Source organism: Metopolophium dirhodum, chromosome 6 (assembly GCF_019925205.1).
Source record: "Metopolophium dirhodum isolate CAU chromosome 6, ASM1992520v1, whole genome shotgun sequence".
In the NCBI taxonomy this organism is placed as follows: domain Eukaryota; kingdom Metazoa; phylum Arthropoda; class Insecta; order Hemiptera; family Aphididae; genus Metopolophium; species Metopolophium dirhodum.
The window spans coordinates 22,034,426-22,061,196 of record NC_083565.1 but is presented as its reverse complement, the minus strand read 5'-3'; the positions used below and the strand labels follow the sequence as shown (position 1 = coordinate 22,061,196).

Below are 26,771 nucleotides of genomic sequence, written 5' to 3'. Positions count from 1 at the left end.
CTTGATTTCCACATAGATTCTTTCAAGTAAGATTGTAAAAAATGTATAATAAGAGCAAAAAATGTATTATAAGTTATAACAGAGTCCATACAGTTAACATCACGTTCAGAAGTTAGTGGACCACTTGACTCTTTCAAAAAATAAATAAATTATAAAGAGCGTTGGTTCGTGATTTTATTTTGGGGTGTTAACTAGCACGCATTTAATAAAACATAGTACCTAACACCTACCTAAATGATTACAATTATTAAAAAATTCGTATAATTATATTACGGTCATAGTGTTTAATGAGGCGTTGTATTACACGCCATGGCAATGTGTTTCTGTATAGGTACAATACTCAATGGACAATGTGGACAATTATACACTTTGCCCAAGCATTTTACCTACACAATGACAAACAAACTGCAAAAATGTAGGTAATGAAAAAGATATAAAACAATTTGGTGTTTAATTAATAATTTACAATTATTTATTCTTATATGATATATGTTAAAAAAAAGTGATAAACATTATTTATTATATTACATTGAGATTTTAATTAAACTATTCATAAATATATTAATAGTTACGTCAATATAATAGTTAATATATATTACTAAAGTAATATAAAATAATAATAAAACATGTTATTATTATATTATATAAAATTATATTTTGTTATTTTTTAACAATTTAACTTACCTAAACATACACTATGAGTTTTTTTCAATCTCAAAAGTATATTAAATTTTTCATAATCTTTTAAAACCCTCATTTTAAATATTAAGTAAAATAATTATTTTAACAAAATACAATATAATAAAAAGTGGGCAAGTGGGTACAACAGGTTTCGAGTAGGTGTAATGGATATTGTGTTAAATTTGAATTCAATTTTAGGAATATCATTATTGTATACGAAAAACGATACTGACAGCCTAATGACAGCCCATTTCATTATATTATGTTGTTTGATATTGCTATAAAACTAACTTATTTTACCATTAATATTACGGTAGGTTGATTTAATTGTTATCGAAAACACTGCATTAACTATTATAATATATTGCTATTATTGTACAATTTATAATAAACGTCAGCCGTGCTAATAATGTTTTTGAATTACAAAATAACTAACATCATTATACTTCGTTTAAATATCTAATAAAGTCTAATAAATTCATAGAACATAATTAATATACTATTTTAAATAAGTCGTAGTAAATTGTGCATACTATGCGTGATTGCGTCAAAAACTCTTTGAAAACTTATTTAAGATAAATATATTTTAGTACACGCATACATTATTTGGGTTAAAGTTTTAAATGTTAGACAACTTTATCAAATATTTTATTAGCATATAACATATTGACCATATAAGTACACGCTAGCTGCGGTTGCAACTTGCAGCAGTTGTACGAAAAGAAATAAAATGCAGCACGAAATACGAAAAGAAATAGGTACCTATAGGTACCATCACGAGAGTATACGAAGGGACTGGAATACATGTGGTTTGTGTCTTTGAAATAGGTGCGAATCGCGATTTATCTTAACCTCTAACAGTGTTTTATACCGAATCAGGTATAATGGTATACCACTGATTTATTAAAATATATTATAGTAACGGACCTACGTGAAACTGGTACTACAAAGTTGGCACAATAATCTAAAACCATTCCAACAAACTCTACTCGGACTTGTTGGAATTTGTTGGAAGCTACATTAAAAGTTATACAATTTCAAAGTTTTTAAGTAAAATTTCCCGTTTTTTTGTTTGTTTTTTCCCGGCGCCTTTTAAAACTAGATTCTGGGAATTTTAAATTTCACCTCCAAAATGCACCAATTATATTCACTTTCCCACCGAAAAAGATACTATAAAGTTGAAAATCGAAGCGTTATTTCGTCTACTTATCGTGTAATGTGTACACAGACATAAAAAAAAATTGAAATAAGAAAACACACATTATCATTGTTAAATCAATACATTCATCGCTTTGCTTAGAAACTAAAATGTATGATTGTATGATGAAAAAACTTTAAAAAAACTAAAACGATTAATTTTAAAATTTTTTTATCGACAGTAATTTTAAAAAAGGTGGGCAAGTGGGTGTCGCTCTGCTGTACATTAGGTTACAAGTGGGTCACTGTAATGGATGGTGTTAAATTTGAATTCAATGATATAATTAAATATCATTGCATAAGAAAAACGATTCTGAGCGAAGAGACATTACTATTGTATTATTATGTAAACCCAATCGGTGTAAATGCAAAAATTCTGGTCGACTTTGTAACTCAAAGTGCCATATTAATTATTAGTTGTGTATGTGATTATAACCATAGGCGGATATTGGAAGGGACTTGGGGAGGCTTAAGCCCCCCCCCCTGAATGTAACAAACCATACTAGATGTCAAAATAAATTGTGTATTTTAATATACCTATTTACACTTGGTGCCTCTGCTAGAATAAAGTAGGAGTACTGAGTAGCCACTAGTTAGTAGGTTGAAGCATTTAAAAATGTATGTTTACGCTAATGGATAAGACAAAAATGTTAAGCACCCCCACGGATGTGACCAAATATCCGCCTATGATTATAATATTAATAAAATAATATAATGCTATCATATGTGCCTAACATTACTTTTTAGTAATAATTAATTTAAATAAAACTATTAAAATAATTATAATTTAATAATAATGAATAATATTCATCAATCATCTTATTCATTTCAAACCACTTTAAGAGATAAGTATTAACTCTTCAGTATAGGAGGTACCATATATTTGATAATAGATTTAAAAACTATTAATAGGCAACTAATATTTGAAGTGTCTATTAATTCGAGTTTTTTTTTATGATTATTTAAGTACTCACAATAAGATGATTTTTAATATATTGAATATTTAACCTATATACTGTGTACAATGCTCAATTTCCTACTTTGCCGAAGGGCGTCATTTAGGGGGGTGGGGGGGGGGGGGGTGTACATTTGCACCAAAATTTTTTTTAAAACGCCTTCTTTGACCTGTCAACAATAAATATAAGCACCGATGTGTTTTATATTTTTTCAGTATTAAAAAAAAATTATTGTACTATAATGTTTAATTTCCAAGAATGTTTGATGTGGTTTTGTGGTCCCACAATATTATAATTATTGATAAAATTATAACACAAACATTGTAAAGAAGGGTACCCATAAAATAAATTTCTGGTTTTATTAAGCTATATTATGGATTTTGAGTATACAGGGAGAAATGTGTAAGTTATGTTCGCTTAGGTATTTTATTATAAAGGTGTTTTATGCCCATTACCCATACATTTATTGACCAAGTGTAAATTCCACTGCACACTGGTATCCACAATATAAAATAAATACATTAAAAGTACACATAGTTACTTACAAACCTACACATAGTTCGTCAAAAATAGTAACAATATTGTGATATTTTCATACAAGTGACATATTAAATAAATTACACAAATATTCTACATTTTTTGCCCCAACTTGAGCCCCCCCTCCCCCCTAAAAAAAGGTTTTTATGTGGCCTGCTAATGATTTGAATGGCCTGCAAACATTTTGGCACCAATAAAAAAAAAGTTGAAATGACGCCCCTGCAGTTTGCGAGTTTGCCCGTAACATATATATACAAAAGATCACCTAAAAGTATAAATCTAGTCACAGAATAATTCAAATCGTAATACCAGAAACTATCCTCGTTAAAATATTATAGGTATAATATTATTATATCAATAATGGTCTTTAGAAAAATTAACGCGCTCGAAATTCTAATGCTGCGGGCCAACGAGAACGATAAACATATTACTGGCCGGCTAGTAGTAATACACGTCGCCGTCGTCGTCGTCTGGGAGATTTTCTCGGAGATCGGTTTCTGTGTTGAACGATTTGTATTTAGATCATTAGCAATTCTCGATTAAATCCCAACGTACACGTATACATATTATCTTCGCTCAAACAAAAGATGGCAACTAACTATTATAACATCGACGCTGTAAACGTCATATTGCACGAAATCTTAGAAGACATTGTTGTCAACATTATGGATGGCACTTACGCTGACGAAACAGACGAATATCTCGTGGGTTTAGTTACCCTTCTTCTGTCTGCCATTGATTCGGGCGCTACTACCGCGAGTGGTGACGATCAGACCCCGGAGTCGGAGCCTGAAGGACAAAATCCGATTCTTGGAGGCGCAGATGAACAGGAGTTTGACGAAGACGCCGAGGAGTCCGTCTCCTTGCACAGTGATGGATTGCCGAGCGGCGATGCGCTGTCATCTGCAGCAGAGTCGGAGCTTGCTCCGATCCCAGAGGCAGCACCACTCGGCAACAACAACACTGTCCAGGAAGACGACAATTCGAAAATTTCGGAAGCAGAAGAGGACCATTCCGTTTTGTTGGCAAGCAGCTGTACGTCGTCGTGTGGGGGACGCGCCGTCCTCGGAGTCGGGGCCTGTCGATCCCACTCCGACTCCTGAGGGCGGACCGCTCGACGACGTTTTGCGTACAGAAGACGCGTTGGATGAGAAAATTGAGCCGGCCAGAGGTATAATTGTAAAAAATAGTCTTGGTGAGCTGGTCGGTTGGCTGGACCTGGCGGCAGCGTCCGGAAAAATCGATCCACCTCGTACGAGGTGGAAAAGTGTGAGACGCTTTTTCCGGGCTCTGTGCTGCTGCCGATGAGAACCCGTCCGCAGCTCACCCCTTGGCCGTAGACGACGGGCAGGATGACGGTGACACAGAGGAGGGGAGGATGTGAGAAAGAGCACGGACGGTGCGCGGCGGTAAGTCACCCACGCACGTTCTCCGGTCACCCGCGGCGCGACGGGTTGTTCGCGGGCGTAGCGCGCTCGGTCGTCTTTGACGCGCGAGACCCTCTGGCGGCTCGGCGAGCGCCCGGCTGCAGTTACGGTCACGTGGAGTGGCGGCGACGGACGACGGCGACGACACGGCGGCTAGTAGATGTACCGGCGCGGGCAACGATTCCGCCCCGACGACGGTACACCGACGATGACGACGGCGATGGCGACTCGGTACGACGGCAGCGGCGGAGACCTTGGCACGGGGTGAGTGGTATGGAGATTTGCGTGCTAGGAACACGGGGACGTCAGCGCCGCCGGATCCAAGGAAACTTAACGGTTTCAGGGTCCGGCGGCGCGCGACTTTACCACCGCGGCGGCGGAACGAAGAAGCGGCCGAAGGGACAACGCCAGGGCGAAAATTACCGAGAGTTGAGGATCGCGCTGCGGGGTCCGCTGACTCTCGCCTTTTCGCCCCGCGGTAATCCCACATAGGCCGCTTCGCTCGTCCCCGCCGGTTCCGCAGCACAAAATCTCAATTCGCTCGCTCCGTGTCTTGGTCTTCGCCGTCCGTCGGCAGAGCGGTCGCGCCGTCGACCGTCAACGCGCACAACATCGCGCACTATAGCCGCCGTTCGTCGCCGACATCCGTGGTCGCTCCGCGGCCGTATCGGTTTGGCCTCGCCGGCTGGGCAAGGTCGTCAAGCGTCCGAGTAAACGCGCCCGCGACATACTCGGCAACCCGCGGGACAGGTCGTGAGAACGTGCAGAGGTGACCAGTGACCAATAACATTGCATATATCCGCACCAAAATTCGCCATCTTGCATCCTCTCCCCCTTGTTTATTGTGTCCTGACCTCCTGCCCGACGTATTTTTTTTTCTTTTATTTCTTTAAATTATTTCAAACTGTCTAATTGTTCATATATTGTAAATTTCGATTTTTTTTTTCTTATTCTCGGCCCTTTTGATATTATGAACATTTAATATTATTAATAGCCAATGTGCTAATTTTTTTCAATCTATCACTATATACTATTTCTGTATTGTAAAATATTGTTTATACATTTTTGTATTATTTTTTGTTTTTGTTATTAAATAAATTTTGTGAAAACAAAAAAATATTGTTTCTTTTTTTTTCGTTTTGTCGAGTGTATACCTAATCAATTGTTACAGATTTAACGACTAAAAAATCGTTAAAATATATAATTTAAATAAAAAATTCGTTAGTTAATTATACAGAGTATAAACGTAGTATATTATAATATGTACCAAGAAATATTTAAGCCATTAAACACTAAAGGCGACGAAAACTGTTGAATAAATCATAAAATAACGCATTAAAACCGCGGCGGGAACGACATGGACAGTTTTATAAACTATACTATACGAGGGTTCTAAATAACAATATGTATTTGTAGAACGTGCGAACGTCAATATAGTCGAATAGTATATAGTTAATACAAAATAATTTTTAAAAAAATGATAATATAATAGCTATGATATAATAGCTGCATGTCGAAAAATAATATTGTTTAAAAACATTTCGGTTGAAATTTGAACCCTTAAACCCCCATGTATACGTGCATGTATACCGATACCATATTATTTTCTACATAATTATTGACTTGAGTTGTAATATCCTAATGTGATCAAAACTTGTAACAGGTACCTTTTCCCTAATATTTTGTATTAAGAAATCACTTTTTGACAGTTGTACAATAATATAATAATTATATGCATAACCGCACAAAAGGTAGACCTTTAACGATAATGGAAAATGCAATAAATGTTCGAAGCACGTATATAACATAAATACAAAATAATATGAATATAGCGTTCACGTGAAGTGTCAATAATAATAATATTTAATAATATGATTGTGTCATAAAGATATTATAAAATATTATAGTTTTTGATAAAAATTGCTTATATGATTTTATAGTTTTTTGAGTGGCGTATATGGTGGGATGGGGGGGGGAGGTTAAGAGTTCAACCTATATTAGCCGATTAAAGTTAGTTAGCATATGGTACTATATTTGATGATATTATTGTGAATAAAGTAATTTACGTGAAGCATTGTTTTAAATTTTCAATCCTTAGGTATAAAAATTGAACATTTTATACATTTTTTACTACAAAATAATTATAAAATGTTCTTAAAATTCGAACTTTAAATGCTTATTAAAAAAATTGTGAATATGAATTTTTAATATTTTCCATCTGTCTTTGAAACAATATATTAGGAGCCTTTTATACATTTTATACATTTTTAGCTAAAAAATGATTTTTAAATTTTAAATATGATACATTTTGTCAAAATTCGAAATCAAAATGTTTGTATAAAAAAAATGTTGCCTAAGTATTATTAATATTTTTTAACTGTTATATATACCAGTATACTACTTATATAGTGACAATATTAGGAATCTTTTATTGCATTTGCAAGCTTTTTGACCCAACAAATAAAATTATATTGACAATTATAGAAAAAAAAAATCAAAAGAATTGATTATTGTTTTATCAACACAAAATATTTAAAAAAATAAAAAATAAAACACATTATTATAAAATCAATACATTCATCGCTCAGCTCAGAAACTAAAACTATTTATATAGGTATCTAATAATTTAACCTCTGAAGTCTGAATAATTTTTTAAAAACGTAAATACCTACTAAATATTTATTGCACACGAAAATCGATTTTGAGCGAAGACTAATTCATTAATCGTTATGATAGGTTAGTATAATAATTGAATAATTGTGCCTACTATAACTACTTTAAATTAAATTGTATAACGGCTTAGTGCCTCATTAGTGCTATAATATAATAAGGCATATTTTATAGTCTTATACATAACTATATTATAATATATACTAGCTACCTACCTTCATAGTTTTATTGTTTTTGTAAATAAAAACAATTGTTATTTAAATCACAGATATTGTGTTCTTTTTTTATTGTTCTGTGATGAATGAATTTCATAGTAAACCGTTTGCTTTTGGTACAACGATAAGTCGAGGAAAACTCGCTCAATGCTGCAATTACATTACAATATTCATATCACCAATCTGCTTAAAAATATTTTTGTAAATCTATGATTTATACAGGTCAGCCGTCAGTATGGGGTCACAGACTTCTATAACATTCTATATACCACAATCATGGTTGTATAATTCCATGATTTTAACCACGACTACGAATAAATTACAAAATTACGAAATCTGTGTGATGATATATTTTTATACCTCCACTTGTCACTCGATCTTTCTTATCAGTTATCGGTGTTTCTCAGATATTGCTATTTGATAATGTTTTGTTCTGTTATGAGTTTATGACAACAGTGCAACGCACAAATAACACAATTTCAATACATCCTCATTGTTCTGTAGTTATTATTAGGTCCATTTCAATGGCCCCCCCACTTTCGAAATTTGAACTTCTGACCACGCCAAACGTTTGTGCATCGTTTGTGCATCGTTTGTGCAGAAATGTGCACCAGGTCCTGACGTTTGTGCACAAAAACTCCCAGCGCTATCCAAAAAATAAAGTGGGGGGGGCCATTGAACCGAGACACCCTCTTTTCGGAAAATTGAAATTTTTAAGGTGCCAAACGTTTGTGCATCGTTTGTGCAGAAATGTGCACCAGGTCCCGATGTTTGTGCACAAAAACTCCCAGCGCTATCCAAAAAACAAAGTGAGGGGTATTAACACGAGGGTCCCCCTTTTTTGAAATTTTAAATATTTGTCATATTAATAAATGTTGTTTACGTACCTAATAGGTTTAATAGAATTTTACTATTGCCATGTAAACGTCTAGAAATAGTAGGGCAGTAGGTTCATAATATATTATATTTAAATATTGTATTATAATAATATGAATAATATAATTATATTATGTTTTAAATATTCCTAGGTTATTTAAAAATTAAATACCAGCGTTTCTAAAATACAAATCCAAAAATCTTAATTTAAAATATCTAAAAACATAACTACCGCTTATAAATTATAACCACAGGTTAGCAATACTAACTTAAAAATAAAAAGTTATAAATTAATATAATAATTGCTTAAGTCGTATACAACCGAACGCAACTTAACCTAATAACTATTAGTTGTTACATCTTATAATACGTATTTTGGGTATAACATTTAATTTTACACTTTTAATTTAATTCTGAATTGAAAATGTATCCCTCATACAGTTTTTTACTGTTACTAAAATAAACATTATTATTTATATGTAATATTATACCCACTCAGCACTCAATATTTTTATAATTTGCTAGAAAACATACATTTGCACCAATAAACACATTATCTTTCTTGAATTACTGTTAGAAGCAATCATAATAAAATATACAGCAAGTTTATAATTTAAGTTAATTTTTTTTTAAAATATTAAAAATATTATCGATTTCTTGTGTTAAATTAACAAAATTGTTTTAATACTATATTAATTAAACAAACAAATCTGGATTCTTTCAGTACACACTATACCAGTGGTCGGCAACCGGCGGCCCGCTTTAAATTCGACGACAACGACATTTAATCGAATATTAGGTATATCAAAAAAATCATATTGTATAAAATATATAATTGAACGTTTCTATCAGTCATATTTTATAATGGTAGATATACCTTGACAGTTACCGATAAGATACCTAGAGTAGATACGACGAATGTATTTGGATTATAATATTAATTTTCTATTCTGTTCAGTAAAGTAAAACGTTGCGTTTTTCAACTACTCGCCAATCCATTTAATATTGATTATGAAGATGTTGATGTTAAACTTCAAATGGAAATAATAGATTTGCAGTCCCCAAGATATCTTAAAAGACTCATTCAAAGCATCTCCTTTACTTTTAGATTCTGAGCGAAGCGATGAATGTATTGATTCTACAATGATGTGTGTTTTTTTTTTTTATTTTTTTTTTAATTTTTAATTTTTTAATTTTTTTTTTTATTTTTGTGTCTGTCATCACCTTTTAAGACAGTAAAAGTGCTTGGATTTTCTTCAATAGTAACTTTTCTGATAGGAAAGTGAATCTAGTTGGTACTTTGGGGGGTCAAAAGTAAAAATTTCCCAATAGTTTTCACAAGCGACGTGAAAAACAAAAAAAAAATTAAGGAAAAACGGGAATTTTTACGCAAAATCTGTTTTCGAGAAAATCGATTTTGGTTTTTGGTGTAACTCTAAAACGAATGACCGTAGGGACATAAAATTTTGACTGAATGTTTATATTAGCATTTTCTATACACCATAAAATTTACAAAATATTTTGACTCTTTTTGAGCTGTTTACGGCCATTGTCAGTTTTCAATTTTTTTAGTTTTTTTTTCTATAAATATCAATAAAATTTTATCTGTTGAGTAAAAAAGCTTGAAAATTTAATAGAAGGCTCCTAGTTTATTATTTCAAAGGCAGATGAAAAAAATTAAAAATCCTTAGTCACAGTTTTTAATTATAAGCATTTAAAGTTCAAATTTTGACAAAATACGGAAAAATCACGAAAAATAGCAAATTATTTTGATGAGAATTCATAAAAATTTTTCTTTTTAAATCTAAGATTTGAAAATGTAATATAAGATTACTCATAGGTTTGTCTACCTTTATCAAAAAAAAAAATGTCAAGAAGAAACTTAAATTAAATTTTTATGAGCGTCTGAAATTTATATTTTTACAACATTTGATATTTACTCGATTTCTCATGTAACAATTTTCTTATTTTATTGTAATTAAAAAACGAATGACTATAGATACTTGAAAATTTCACTGAATGTTTATATTAGCATTTTCTATACACCATAAAATGTTGAAAATATTTTGACTCCTTTTGAGCTGTTTACGGACATTGTCAGTTTTCAATTTTTTTAGTTTTTTTTTCTATAAATATCAATAAAATTTTATCTGTTGAGTAAAAAAGCTTGAAAATTTAATAGAAGGCTCCTAGTTTATTATTTCAAAGGCAGATGAAAAAAATTAAAAATCCTTAGTCACAGTTTTTAATTATAAGCATTTAAAGTTCAAATTTTGACAAAATACGGAAAAATCACGAAAAATAGCAAATTATTTTGATGAGAATTCATAAAAATTTTTCTTTTTAAATCTAAGATTTGAAAATGTAATATAAGATTACTCATAGGTTTGTCTACCTTTATCAAAAAAAAAAATGTCAAGAAGAAACTTAAATTAAATTTTTATGAGCGTCTGAAATTTATATTTTTACAACATTTGATATTTACTCGATTTCTCATGTAACAATTTTCTTATTTTATTGTAATTAAAAAACGAATGACTATAGATACTTGAAAATTTCACTGAATGTTTATATTAGCATTTTCTATACACCATAAAATGTTGAAAATATTTTGACTCCTTTTGAGCTGTTTACGGACATTGTCAGTTTTCAATTTTTTTAGTTTTTTTTTCTATAAATATCAATAAAATTTTATCTGTTGAGTAAAAAAGCTTGAAAATTTAATAGAAGGCTCCTAGTTTATTATTTCAAAGGCAGATGAAAAAAATTAAAAATCCTTAGTCACAGTTTTTAATTATAAGCATTTAAAGTTCAAATTTTGACAAAATACGGAAAAATCACGAAAAATAGCAAATTATTTTGTGGTTAAAAATTTATAAAATGTTTAACTTTTATGGCTAAAGAAAATTTAAAACAAGGCTCCGAGTAAATATGTTATATATAAATTACTTTATTCACAATAATATCATCAAATATACTTGGTAAAATCATAGGCTGACTGACCGTTTTCGCTCAGAATCGTTTTTCTTATACAATGATATTATATCATTGAATTCAAATTTAACACCATCCATTACAGTGACCCACTTGTAACCTACTGTACAGCAGAGCGACATCCACTTATCCACCTTTTTTTTCGTTGAACTTCCGGCATCATTTTCAAAAATTAAAAATATAGCTGCAAAATACTTCAGTATGTTTGGATCCACTTACGTGTATGAACAGGCCTTTTCTCATATGAAAAAAATTAAAAATCCATACCGTTTACGTTCAATTAATGACCATCTCCACCATGTACTTCGAGCCAGCACAAGAAATTTTAATGAAGAAAAACACATTTGTCAATGTTTAAAATATTTGGCTGGAGGTTAAATCCTAGAAAAAAAATTGAAGGAGGATGTTGACGCCCGCAGGCAAATGCATTTTAGAAAACCAAAAAAAAATTTTGAAAAAATTTAACTGTAGGAATACACGTAATGTGTATAGGCAAATGCATTTTAGAAAACTAAAAAAAATTTGGAAAAAATTTTACAGAAGAAAAATACATTTCAAAGTTCAAACTGAAATGCCCAGAACATTAAACAGAAAAAACTATTTAAAATATTTATTTCATAAAACGAGGATTATTCAAGAGGTACCAGATTGTCAATGTTTAAAATATTTGGCTGGAGGTTAAATCCTAAAAAAAAAATTGAAGGAGGATGTTGGCGCCCGCAGGCAAATGCATTTTAGAAAACCAAAAAAAAATTTTGAAAAAATTTAACTGTAGGAATACACATAACAAAGTACAAACTAAAATGCCCAGAATCTTAAACAGAAAAAACTATTCAAAATATTTAGTTCATTAAAGAATGATTATTCATAGGGCACCAAGTTATCAATTTTCAAGTCAATACAAAATATTCAACTAGAGTTACATTACTAAAAAAAAAATTGAAGGAGAGTGTTGGCGCCCGCAGGCAAATGCATTTTAGAAAACCAAAAAAAAATTTAGAAAAAATTTTACAGAAGAAAAACACTTTTCAAAGTTCAAACTAAAATGCCCAGAACATATTAAACAGAAAAAACTATTTAAAATATTTATTTCATAAAACAAGGATTATTCAAGAGGATTATTCAAGAGGTACCAGATTGTCAATGTCTAAAATATTTAGCTGGAGGTTAAATCCTAAAAAAAAAATTGAAGGAGGGTGTTGGCGCCCGCAGGCAATTGCATTTTAGAAAACAAAAAAAAATTTGGAAAAAATTTTACGGAAAAAAAAACACATTTCAATGTTCAAACTAAAATGCCCAGAACATTAAACAGAAAAAACTATTTAAAATATTTATTTCATAAAACGAGGATTATTCAAGAGGTACCAGATTGTCAATGTTTACAAAATATGGCTGGAGGTTAAATCCTAAAAAAAAAATTGAAGGAGGAAGTTGGCGCCCGCAGGCAAATGCATTTTAGAAAACCAAAAAAAAATTTTGAAAAAATTTAACTGTAGGAATACACATAACAAAGTACAAACTAAAATGCCCAGAATCTTAAACAGAAAAAACTATTCAAAATATTTAGTTCATTAAAGAATGATTATTCATAGGGCACCAAGTTATCAATTTTCAAGTCAATACAAAATATTCAACTAGAGTTACATTACTAAAAAAAAAATTGAAGGAGAGTGTTGGCGCCCGCAGGCAAATGCATTTTAGAAAACCAAAAAAAAATTTAGAAAAAATTTTACAGAAGAAAAACACTTTTCAAAGTTCAAACTAAAATGCCCAGAACATATTAAACAGAAAAAACTATTTAAAATATTTATTTCATAAAACAAGGATTATTCAAGAGGATTATTCAAGAGGTACCAGATTGTCAATGTCTAAAATATTTGGCTGGAGGTTAAATCCTAAAAAAAAAAATTGAAGGAGGGTGTTGGCGCCCGCAGGCAATTGCATTTTAGAAAACAAAAAAAAATTTGGAAAAAATTTTACATAAGAAAAACACATTTCAATGTTCAAACTAAAATGCCCAGAACATTAAACAGAAAAAACTATTTAAAATAATTATTTCATTAAACAAGGATTATTCAAGAGGTACCAGATTGTCAATGTTTACAAAATATGGCTGGAGGTTAAATCCTAAAAAAAAAATTGAAGGAGGAAGTTGGCGCCCGCAGGCAAATGCATTTTAGAAAACCAAAAAAAATTTGGAAACATTTTACAGAAGAAAAACACATTTCAAAATTCAAACTAAAATGCCCAAATATTAAACAGAAAAAACTATTTAAAATATTTATTTCATAAAACGAGGATTATTCAAGAGGTACCAGATTGTCAATGTCTAAAATATTTGGCTGGAGGTTAAATCCTAAAAAAAAAATTGAAGGAGGGTGTTGGCGCCCGCAGGCAATTGCATTTTAGAAAACAAAAAAAAAATTTGGAAAAAATTTTACAGAAGAAAAATACATTTCAAAATTCAAACTAAAATGCCCAAATATTAAACAGAAAACACTATTTAAAATATTTATTTCATAAAACGAGGATTATTCAAGAGGTACCAGATTGTCAATGTTTAAAATATTTGGCTGGAGGTTAAATCCTAAAAAAAAAATTGAAGGAGGAAGTTGGCGCCCGCAGGCAAATGCATTTTAGAAAACCAAAAAAAAATTTTGAAAAAATTTAACTGTCGCAATACACATTACAAAGTACAAACTAAAATGCCCAGAATCTTAAACAGAAAAAACTATTCAAAATATTTAGTTCATTAAAGAATGATTATTCATAGGGCACCAAGTTATCAATTTTCAAGTCAATACAAAATATTCAACTAGAGTTACATTACTAAAAAAAAAAACTGAAGGAGGGTGTTGGCGCCCGCAGGCAAATGCATTTTAGAAAACCAAAAAAAAAATTTTGAAAAAAATTAACTGTAGCAATACACATTATAAAGTACAAACTAAAATGCCTAGAAACTAATAAACTAACCCTAACCTAACTATTTAAAATAATTATTTCATTAAACAAGGATTATTCAAGAGGTACCGGATTGTCAATGTTTAAAATATTTGGCTAGTGGTTTAATCATAAAAAAAAATTTTAAAGGAGGGTGTTGGTGGCCGATGGCAAATGCAATTTAAAAAAACAAAAAAAAATTTGGAAAAAATTTTACATAAGAAAAACACATTTCAAAGTTCAAACTAAAATGCCCAGAACATTAAACAGAAAAAACTATTTAAAATATTTATTTCATAAAACGAGGATTATTCAAGAGGCACCAGATTATCAGTGTTTAAAATATTTGGCTGGAGGTTAAATCCTAAAAAAAAAATTGAAGGAGGGTGTTGGCGCCCGCAGGCAATTGCATTTTAGAAAACAAAAAAAAATTTGGAAAAAATTTTACAGAAGAAAAATACATTTCAAAATTCAAACTAAAATGCCCAAATATTAAACAGAAAACACTATTTAAAATATTTATTTCATAAAACGAGGATTATTCAAGAGGTACCAGATTGTCAATGTTTAAAATATTTGGCTGGAGGTTAAATCCTAAAAAAAAAATTGAAGGAGGAAGTTGGCGCCCGCAGGCAAATGCATTTTAGAAAACCAAAAAAAAATTTTGAAAAAATTTAACTGTCGCAATACACATTACAAAGTACAAATTAAAATGCCCAGAATCTTAAACAGAAAAAACTATTCAAAATATTTAGTTCATTAAAGAATGATTATTCATAGGGCACCAAGTTATCAATTTTCAAGTCAATACAAAATATTCAACTAGAGTTACATTACTAAAAAAAAAAACTGAAGGAGGGTGTTGGCGCCCGCAGGCAAATGCATTTTAGAAAACCAAAAAAAAATTTTGAAAAAAATTAACTGTAGCAATACACATTACAAAGTACAAACTAAAATGCCTAGAAACTAATAAACTAACCCTAACCTAACTATTTAAAATAATTATTTCATTAAACAAGGATTATTCAAGAGGTACCAGATTGTCAATGTTTAAAATATTTGGCTAGTGGTTTAATCATAAAAAAAAATTTTAAAGGAGGGTGTTGGTGGCCGATGGCAAATGCAATTTAAAAAAACAAAAAAAAAATTTGGAAAAAATTTTACATAAGAAAAACACATTTCAAAGTTCAAACTAAAATGCCCAGAACATTAAACAGAAAAAACTATTTAAAATATTTATTTCATAAAACGAGGATTATTCAAGAGGCACCAGATTGTCAGTGTTTAAAATATTTGGCTGGAGGTTAAATCCTAAAAAAAAAATTGAAGGAGGGGGTTGGTGCCCGCAGGCAAATGAATTTTAGAAAACAAAAAAAAATTTGGAAACATTTTACAGAAGAAAAACACATTTCAAAATTCAAACTAAAATGCCCAAATATTAAACAGAAAAAACTATTTAAAATATTTATTTCATAAAACGAGGATTATTCAAGAGGTACCAGATTGTCAATGTCTAAAATATTTGGCTGGAGGTTAAATCCTAAAAAAAAAATTGAAGGAGGGTGTTGGCGCCCGCAGGCAATTGCATTTTAGAAAACAAAAAAAAATTTGGAAAAAATTTTACAGAAGAAAAATACATTTCAAAATTCAAACTAAAATGCCCAAATATTAAACAGAAAAAACTATTTAAAATATTTATTTCATAAAACGAGGCTTATTCAAGAGGTACCAGATTGTCAATGTTTAAAATATTTGGCTGGAGGTTAAATCCTAAAAAAAAAATTGAAGGAGGAAGTTGGCGCCCGCAGGCAAATGCATTTTAGAAAACAAAAAAAAAAATTTTGAAAAAAATTAACTGTAGCAATACACATTACAAAGTACAAACTAAAATGCCTAGAAACTAATAAACTAACCCTAACCTAACTATTTAAAATAATTATTTCATTAAACAAGGATTATTCAAGAGGTACCAGATTGTCAATGTTTAAAATATTTGGCTAGTGGTTTAATCATAAAAAAAAATTTTAAAGGAGGGTGTTGGTGGCCGATGGCAAATGCAATTTAAAAAAACAAAAAAAAATTTGGAAAAAATTTTACAGAAGAAAAACACATTTCAAAGTTCAAACTAAAATGCCCAAATATTAAACAGAAAAAACTATTTAAAATATTTATTTCATAAAACGAGGACTATTCAAGAGGTACCAGATTGTCAATGTCTAAAATATTTGGCTGGAGGTTAAATCCTAAAAAAAAAATTGAAGGAGGGTGTTGGCGCCCGCAGGCAATTGCATTTTAGAAAACAAAAAAAAATTTGGAAAAAATTTTACGGAAAAAAAACACATTTCAATGTTCAAACTAAAATGCCCAGAACATTAAACAGAAAAAACTATTTAAAATATTTATTTCATAAAACGAGGATTATTCAAGAGGTACCAGATTGTCAATGTTTACAAAATATGGCTGGAGGTTAAATCCTAAAAAAAAAATTGAAGGAGGAAGTTGGCGCCCGCAGGCAAATGCATTTTAGAAAACCAAAAAAAAATTTTGAAAAAATTTAACTGTAGGAATACACATAACAAAGTACAAACTAAAATGCCCAGAATCTTAAACAGAAAAAACTATTCAAAATATTTAGTTCATTAAAGAATGATTATTCATAGGGCACCAAGTTATCAATTTTCAAGTCAATACAAAATATTCAACTAGAGTTACATTACTAAAAAAAAAAACTGAAGGAGGGTGTTGGCGCCCGCAGGCAAATGCATTTTAGAAAACCAAAAAAAAATTTTGAAAAAATTTAACTGTAGCATTACACATTACAAAGTACAAACTAAAATGCCTAGAAACTAATAAACTAACCCTAATCTAACTATTTAAAATATTTATTTCATTAAACAAGGATTATTCAAGAGGTACCAGATTGTCAATGTTTACAAAATATGGCTGGAGGTTAAATCCTAAAAAAAAAATTGAAGGAGGGGGTTGGTGCCCGCAGGCAAATGCATTTTGGAAAACAAAAAAAATTTGGAAAAATTTTACAGAAGAAAAACACATTTCAAAGTTCAAACTGAAATGCCCAGAACATTAAACAGAAAAAACTATTTAAAATATTTATTTCATAAAACGAGGATTATTCAAGAGGTACCAGACTGTCAATGTTTAAAATATTTGGCTGGAGGTTAAATCCTAAAAAAAAAATTGAAGGAGGGTGTTGGCGCCCGCAGGCAAATGCATTTTAGAAAACAAAAAAAAAATTTTGAAAAAAATTAACTGTAGCAATACACATTACAAAGTACAAACTAAAATGCCTAGAAACTAATAAACTAACCCTAACCTAACTATTTAAAATAATTATTTCATTAAACAAGGATTATTCAAGAGGTACCAGATTGTCAATGTTTAAAATATTTGGCTAGTGGTTTAATCCTAAAAAAAAAATTGAAGGAGGGTGTTGGCGCCCGCAGGCAAATGCATTTTAGAAAACAAAAAAAGAATTTTGAAAAAAATTAACTGTAGCAATACACATTACAAAGTACAAACTAAAATGCCCAGAATCTTAAACAGAAAAAACTATTTGAAATATTTAGTTCATTAAAGAATGATTATTCATAGTGCACCAAGTTATCAATTTTCACGTCAATACTAAATATTCATGTAGAATGAAGGAGGGTGTTGGCGCCGGCGTGTCAGTGTTTAAAAAATCTTTATAGAAAGATCTAGATAGGAATTATATAACAGTAAAAAGTTCTCCGAAGACTCACAAATTTGAAAATATTCATATTAAAAATCAATTGAATGAAATTTATGAAAAAAAATTGAAAGGGTAACGTGGGCTACCGCAGGCAAACGCATTTTAAGAAGCAGATAAAAAATTTAAAAAAAATTTGTTAACCAAGTTGTTAATGTCTTAAAAAAAGATATATATAAAAGAATCAAAAAAAGTTAAATATATAAAAAAATAAATTAAATTGGGAACGTGAGAGAACCTAGCCTGTCTCTTTTCAAATTATATATTATGTACACAGGTACTTAGCGTACTCCCAGGTATAGCCGGTTAATCTTGAAAAATTTTTATACAAAAAAATCTACTAGAGTTCAATGAAGTGAAAAAAAAATTGTTTGAGAAATCTGGGTGAAATAACACTAAACAAAAGAATACGCTGGAAGCTAAATACTGCAATACATATGAACTACAATCCAAAAACTAGGTGTTGTTTACATTATAATAATGCGAACAGTTATTATGATCAGAGGTGTATCACGGTAATATATGTATTAGAAAATGTATAAAAATGAATGTAAATTATAAAGGATGCAAAGAAATCAAATGATAAAAGGTCCTGCACGGACTCTACTATGTGATTGTAATTTATGAAGGACATAATATGTTTAATTTAAAATAATATTGTGTTTGGTGGGTCTACAGTCAATATTAAATTACAAACTATTAAGTCTAAATGCAAATAAAAACATAATAGTCAGATATCTGTTTTAGTCTTTGTAAATATGTGCGGAAAAAAATTAGATTTAGTACAATGTGAAAAAATGTGGAAAGGAAACCCTGAGAACTCTTTGACAATAGGATATTAAAACACAAAACCATATATTAAATTAAAACTATTGATTTTATACATTTTCTATTTACAAAAACTCATAAGTATTGAAAACCTTATAAAACCCTAATAAAATAATATTTTGTTATATTTTAAAATACATTTTATAATTTGTTGTGGTAAAAAAATCATTATTTAATGTTGGCTGTATTTAAGTTTTTAATAACTATACTGGTACAACTCTTTCTGACAGTCTTTAAGACCGTGTTAAAAACTATGATCATTAGTTAACATCTAATTTCCTGGCCTATCCTAACCTAACCTAACCTAACCAAATTAATAATAATTAACTATTTTCTTTCATTGTTATGTTTACAATATCGAATACCTTGATAGTTAGTAGGAAAAGATCATCGCAAAGCTCACGACCGGTGATGGTAGTCGTCTATCATTACCATAGCTTCAACTAACCATAGGTTTACTTAACTAACCTTGTTATGACTTATTAGGACACTTTGAATAAAAAGATCCTGATTTGCAGGTTGCTGAACTTAAGTGTTTGATTATCAAGTTGATCCTTAGATTGTTGACACCTTAATCCGTGCTATGGATGAAGCCCATAGATAATAAAGATATGGATAGTCCACGCCTATGTTAAATACATTTGAGGCCGCGTTCCCGCGGAAGGCAATTGAGGCTCCTTTATATTGATAGTCGATACTCGATTTAGGTATACTTTATTTGGTTGCATCCAAAAACCGCACACTTTTGATTTTAGGTTTGAAAAAGGTCGATAGCCAAAACCGCACAGCTTATCGGTCATCGTATAATAAATTACCGTACATTTATAGTGGGTTAAAACCGCACACTATTTTTAGTGAAAATAGTGAAAAGATAAGGTTATATTATGATATGTACTATATGTACTATTGTTTCAATTTTGGGAAGAATTTTTACGTGACGGACATCGTATAAAGTTTTTAAAAAACGTCGGCAGTCGGTTTCAGCCAATCAAACTTTGAAAGTTTTAATTATTTTTAAAATTAATATTTAAAATTTTTAATTATACCTATATACATTTTTCGTTTTACTTTTTTTTTAAATTATTTAATTTTAAATTATTGAATATAAACATTTTGAAGTTGACATTTTTTTAAAATTGATATTTAAAATGTTTAAATGTATACATTTTTTTTGATGAACTGTGAGAATAATGAGAACAAATAATTAATTATATACATATACATATGCGTTTTTTGTTTATCGACCTTTTTGGGGTCAAAATCATAACTGTGCGGTTTTTGGATACGACAATTTTTAAAATTGTGCGGTTTTAACCTATTAAATGTGTGCGGTTTTAACCTACCAAAAGTGTGCGGTTTTTGGAGTCAACGCTTTATTTGGCCTCAATTGTTCCCCTCGAAGACCGCTGATAAGACCATTATGTTATATCTTTATTATCTATGATGGAGCCAGCTCACTCGTGTAAACAATTTGAAGCACATATTAAAAGCGATCAACGCGTCTCTATTAATGATTTATCAGCATCTAAGCCCAGCCCACCTTCATATTATTCTATATGCAAAAAGTAAATTTAAGACAAATTTATAAATCAATGCACAGTCTCTCTATTGTACCTACTAATATTTGTGATTTCATTAATTTTCAGTATTTTGTATTATTAGATTGGTAAAACTTAAGACAATATAATTTACACAAGACTGTGGCTAACACAATCATACTTTGATAAAAGTATATGATATAAGTACCTTCTATATTTGAATTAATCGTTTTTTTTTTTCGGGTCATTTATTGGTGGACGGCACTTTAACTACGGTCCCTCAACTTACTGAGGCAACCTTGAGGCATTTCCTTTTAGGAAATTAATTAAATCCTCAAACATAACTCTTAATTTAAGAGTTTGTAACTAATACAATCATAATATAATATGAGTATAGTACATTTTGTAATATTTTTTTATAATATTTACTGTTAGTGAAATATTAAGTTTGTATTTCTAATCTGTATATATAAAAATTTCGTGTCACGATGTATGTTCGCGATAATCTCCGAAACTACTGGACCGATTTTGATGAAATTGTTTACACCGTGTGTAATTTGGTCCAACTTAAAAGATAGGATAGTTTTTATTTCAATTTTTTTAATATTTTAAATATTTTAATTAACTTTTTAATAAATTTGTATAATTGCATGGTGTATTTCGGGTTTTCCCGTGACCGACCGCGACAGTATCTATATAGCTGTAATCTGACTTCTTTTCTATTGTGTGTGTTTTATCGTCGGCGGCGTGTAGATATGAATTGTTCCGAGAATTATCTCCATAATATATAGTATAGTTTTTATCTCAATCTGTATATATAAAAATTTCGTGTCACGATGTATGTTCGCGATAATCTCCGAAACTACTGGTAATATATAGGATAGTTTTTATCTCAATATTAGCAGTCCACGGAGCATGCAGGAATACATACAAGATGCGATGACTTATGTACGTCATTACGGTCGACCTGATTTGTTTGTTACATTTACGTGTAATCCAAATTGGGAAGAAATAAAAAGTTTGTTATTACCAGGCCAACAATCAATACATCGTCACGATATCGTTACACGTGTGTTCAAACAAAAGTTAAAATCTTTAATTAATTTAACCGTAAAATATTCAGTTTTTGGTAACACACGTTGCTGGCTGTATTCTATTAAGTGGCAAAAGCGAGGTTTGCCTCATGCTCATATTTTGGTTTGGCTTGAAGATAAAATCCGTCCAGAAGAAATTACCAAATAATTTCTGCCGAAATTCCGGATCCACTAACTGACTCAGAATTGTTTGATATTGTTACCAGTCACATGATCCACGGACCATGTGGTGCTTTTAACATGACATCACCATGCATGGAAGAAGGAAGGTGTAAGAAACGTTTCCCGAAACTCTTTACCAATGATACTATTACGGATATCGATGGTTATCCATTGTATCGCCGCAGAGACCCTGAGCATGGTGGTCACACATTTACAATGCGAAAGCCGAATTCTATAAATGAAGTTGAAATTGATAATCGGTGGGTAGTTCCGTACTCACCATTGCTATCAAAAGCGTATAAGGCTCATATTAATGTCGAGTTTTGCAGTTCCGTCAAATCCATTAAGTACATTTGTAAATATGTTAACAAAGGTAGTGATTTGGCCGTATTTGAAATACAAGATATAAACAAAAATGACGAAATAGCAAGATACCAAATGGGTAGATATATAAGCAGCAGCGAAGCTATCTGGCGTATTTTCAGTATTCCCATACATAAGTAAGGCCAAACAATGTCTATTTGCTGTTTGGATTTGGAAAACACATGTTTCTCACATGGACAGCTATATGTTGCCAGCTCACGTGTAGGAAAACCATCAAATCTCTTCGTGTTAGCGAAAGACAGGTTAACCAGGAATGTTGTACACAAAGTAGTACTTAGATAATTTTTTGTTTTAATAATTTAATTTATTTTTGTATGTTTTTAATGTATATAGTATATTTTGTAAGTAGGTCACTTGCTTTCTAATATACTTTTTCATAAATTAATATTTATTACAGTTGCCCTTTATGATTTGTTTGAACTACTATTAGTTCGATTACGTATTTTTTTGGGAGATCCCTATTATTACAACACCGTTACCAATATGCGTTTTTTTTGGGTTAGTTAATATAATTGCATGTTTTCATGATTTCTTCGTATTTATGCTTATTTTCTTAAAATGTTTTTATATTTTCGGTTCATCCGTTACCTACCTACATACCTACCTACCAAGTGTGTAAATAAAGATTTTTTTTTGTAAACCAATTTGAATTATAATTTATTTTTTTAATAAAAACGTTTTCATTCAGTATTTTTTTGAATTTTAAGTGCATATTTTTGAATATTTCAGTGCATATATTTGCCTGTTTTTAGTGCATACATGCAGGCAAATATTTAACACTTTTTCATTGCATTAAATTCACAGCTCTGCTAATTACTTTTACTTCCAATCATAATACCTACCACAGTTGATGTTAAATGTCAAATTATCAACAATCAACTGCTTCTTCAACTTGATAACACTAAGAGGATGTCAGATTTTTAGCGCACCATTTATTTCTCTCTCTGACCCAATCATTTTAGTGTTTTCTTAATCGTACATTTGGTATGCTAAGCGTGGGTCAAAGATGGGAAACAAATAGTGCGCTGACATCCCAACCGGCAACAAGTTTACACGAGTGAGCTGGGTATGGCTCCATCATAGATAATAAAGATATGGATAGGACATAATGGTCTTATCAACAGTCTTCGAGGGGAACAATAAATTGAGGCCAAATAAAGTATACTTATATCGAGTATCGACTATCGACTATCAATATAAAGGAGCCTCAATTGCCTTCCCCTCCGGGAACGCGGCCTCAAATGTATTTAATATAGGCGTTGCATATCTTTATTATCTATGGACTTCATTCATAGCATGGATTAAGGTGTCAACAATCAAAGGATCAACTTGATAATCAAACACTTAAGTTCGGCAACCTGAAACTCAGGATCTTTTTATTCAAAGTGTCCTAATGAGTCATAAGAAGGTTAGTTAGGTAAACCTATGGTTAGTTGAAGCCAAAGAGACAATAGGGCTTTTGCAATTCAAGATCTTTTCCTACGTATTCGGCATTGTTAACATAACTATTCTACCTTTACACTTTTTCTTCCCCCGTCTCTCACAGCTATATACAGGTCCAGCCACTCTCATTCCACACCTCCATATGATCGGTATTCTGTCTATCCATCTCTTCTTCAGTCTTCTCGTCCATCATTTCTCCTCTAAATTAACTTCTATAGCCTCTCTCACTATCTCTTATCATACAGTGACCGAACCACCTAAACCTATTCTCTCTTGTTTTCACTACAATATGTACACTACCCTACACTACCCTTAATTAATTAATTTCTTATTCTATCCTCTTTTGTACCTTAACACCTTACTTATTATTCTCATATCTGCTACTCTCACTCCACTTACCTACCCAAACCTTACATTTCTTTTTCATCTTTCCCTTTCATACACCAAACATTCTGAAATCCTGTTGACCCATTTACTTATCTTCGCCATATCACACACTTCCTAATTCCTATTCACTCAGTCTCTAGTTACCTACAAGTCATCGTACTTGATTATCGGTGAAAATATTTAAATATCATTGAGCGAATTCCCCACTCGAAAGAATTGCTTAAAAAAATATCATACCTCACCAATTTTCTAATTTTGAACACGACTTTATTGATAGCCCGAATAGTGTTATACCAGTATAGTTACAATACAAATATTGAAAATTTTCGGGCAATACATCCCCTGATCAATTAACTAAAATAAAAAAAAACCTACTGAGAAATAAGAAAATACATACCCCGTGACGGAATCAAAATCTGCTACGAAACTTAGTCTTCGAAACACTGAAACGTTCACAAATTTCAATCTGCTTATGATATATTATTCCCAGTTTGAAAATGTTCATTGTCGAATACCATTTCTGAAATAACACGCATCTTATGCAGTAAAATGTTCTACAATATTCTAATGACCTATGCGTTACAGTCTACAGATATTATATAAACCTACCAATAAATACCTAATATTAATTTTTATTACACAGAGTTTTTTTTTTAAATGTCGTATTCAAGGATTTATTAGTTTTATTTTTATACCTAACAAAAATTACATTTATTCACAAGTCAGTTATCAACTAGAACTCGACTACGAGTAAGACAGCGTTTGGATTGTTCGGACTGGCGTATAATTTATTATTATTATACATTGCGCCTTTGGTAGGCAGTAGTAAACGTATAATATGCTTCTACGTTACTTAGTTAACAGATTTTCCGCAACAATAAATATTTAATTCAAGTCTAAAAAGTAAATGTAAGACCAAAATAATATAAAAACAAACTTACGCATAAACATCGACTCTTCCAGTGAAACCTAGCTGTACTGCAGCACACGCTGTCGTCGAAGAAACAGCTATCTTCATCCGTCTACATCTCGCTCCATCTCCATCTCTCTCTACATCTCGCTAATTGAAACTTATCTAGTATACAATACTAGTATCTTTATGATAATATAATCCGGTGTTCGATAAAAAAGATTGAAATAAGATAAAAATACATATTTTTTTGGTTTTGAATATGAAAGCTGTGAGATGATCGATATGAATTTTGTGAGAAATCTAGAGGTACTAGAAAACTGAGACGAGTATGTTGAATGAAATAAATTAAAAAATTGATTAATACAACAATCGCTTAAAAATTAATTTAATTCAAATAATGAGATGAACCTTATTAGATCATTTAAATGTTCCAGAACAAGCCCCCAGTTGTTGGTCGCATGCCAATTTTAACCATATACTAGACCACAAGTTTATAGACATTCTATAATGCATTCTGCTGCCGGTGGTCCTAGACACTGTTGGGGAAATTATATTTCTTTAGTAATTAAATTACGATACGAATTATAAGTTACGTGGGTATTTGTCCAATACTCGACTACCAGAATTTAAATTAAAGAATGTGATATACCTAGGTAACATATCGATCGATTCTAAAACAGAAACTTAACCTAGGTACAATTAATATCACAATATCAAATAGTGAAATGTGAAAATTTGAAGAAAATTTCCTATAGGTATCCCGTAAAACCCCCAAAATAAAACGTACATTTGAGGTGTTCTCTTAAAACCCTATGCATACAAAATGTATGTTTCACATTTAACGAAAACTAAAACTATCGTGACGGAACTGAATTACGAAGAACGTATAAAACAAAAATAATCGTCACCAAGTGATAGGTATAATCTGCTATGTACTTACAAATCATATTAAATAACATAAATCATTATGTATTTTTTTATTTTGTTAGGTAGGTATAAAAATCTACCTTCCTACTTATAAAAGCATTACCTAATCATTGATTTAAAATTTTAAAAATTATTCTACTATAACAATAAATTAACAGTTGTAGGCAAAGTATTATAATTTAAGGTATTTTTCATAATATCCTAATTTTTGTACACCTATAACAACTGGATTTTAAAAACTACTCTACGTCTAGCGGGTATATAAGTTTGTCTGACAATAAATATTTACATTAGGTCTACCGCGTCAACAGAGTAGTAGGACAAAACTTACGTAATTATTTATTCTTCCGGCGAAACGCGGTCCCTTTGAGTGTATAATATTGTCTAGTGTCAGAGCTGTGCGTTTCCGTCAAGGAAAATGCAGCGCGCGTCTTCATATATCCGATCCAAAAGTTCAGTCTGGAAGTATTGAGATTAATGACATTTATAAAAATAGGCACCTAGCTTAATAACCAGAATGGAACGAAATATGTGAGTACGTATTGGAATCGCTGTTCGTCTCAAACGATTGTCATTTGCCATAGATTATTTATAATTATAACCTAACCGTCCCAATCATAGAAAATATATATATGGTCCTAACCAATGGATGATGGATATTTTTACATTATCTTCCAAAAAAAATTTATTTATTTCTACTAGACGCAAATGCGGTAAATTGAATTCAAATTTATAATATAGATAACGGTTTTTTTACTTGGTAACCATTTATTTATTACTTGGTTTATAAACAAATTCTAATTGATATAAAATAGTAATTATATAAAAATAGTTTTATTGATCCCAATATTTAA

The 26,771-nt window shown here is 30.8% G+C and overlaps 2 protein-coding genes across 2 annotated transcripts; both read left to right on the top strand.

Moving 5' to 3' along the window:
• Nucleotides 1-3,958: 3,958 nt before the first annotated feature.
• On the top strand, nt 3,959-4,679 carry LOC132946444 (uncharacterized). Its single transcript, XM_061016446.1, has 2 exons — nt 3,959-4,406; nt 4,510-4,679. The coding sequence occupies exons 1-2, from the start codon at nt 3,959-3,961 to the stop codon at nt 4,677-4,679; spliced, it is 618 nt and encodes a 205-aa protein (XP_060872429.1).
• Nucleotides 4,680-21,941: 17,262 nt separating this feature from the next.
• Nucleotides 21,942-22,367, top strand: LOC132947547 (uncharacterized). The gene has a single exon (XM_061017852.1). The coding sequence runs from the start codon at nt 21,942-21,944 to the stop codon at nt 22,365-22,367; it is 426 nt and encodes a 141-aa protein (XP_060873835.1).
• Nucleotides 22,368-26,771: the final 4,404 nt, after the last annotated feature.

Bases quoted from the DNA above. Each gene is read 5' to 3' on its own strand.
- LOC132946444 (XM_061016446.1), top strand. From the start codon at position 3,959: ATGGCAACTAACTATTATAACATCGACGCTGTAAACGTCATATTGCAC. The intron at 4,407-4,509 runs GTACGTCGTCGT...TGCGTACAGAAG, and splicing joins CGTTTTGTTGGCAAGCAGCT to ACGCGTTGGATGAGAAAATT.
- LOC132947547 (XM_061017852.1), top strand. From the start codon at position 21,942: ATGACATCACCATGCATGGAAGAAGGAAGGTGTAAGAAACGTTTCCCG.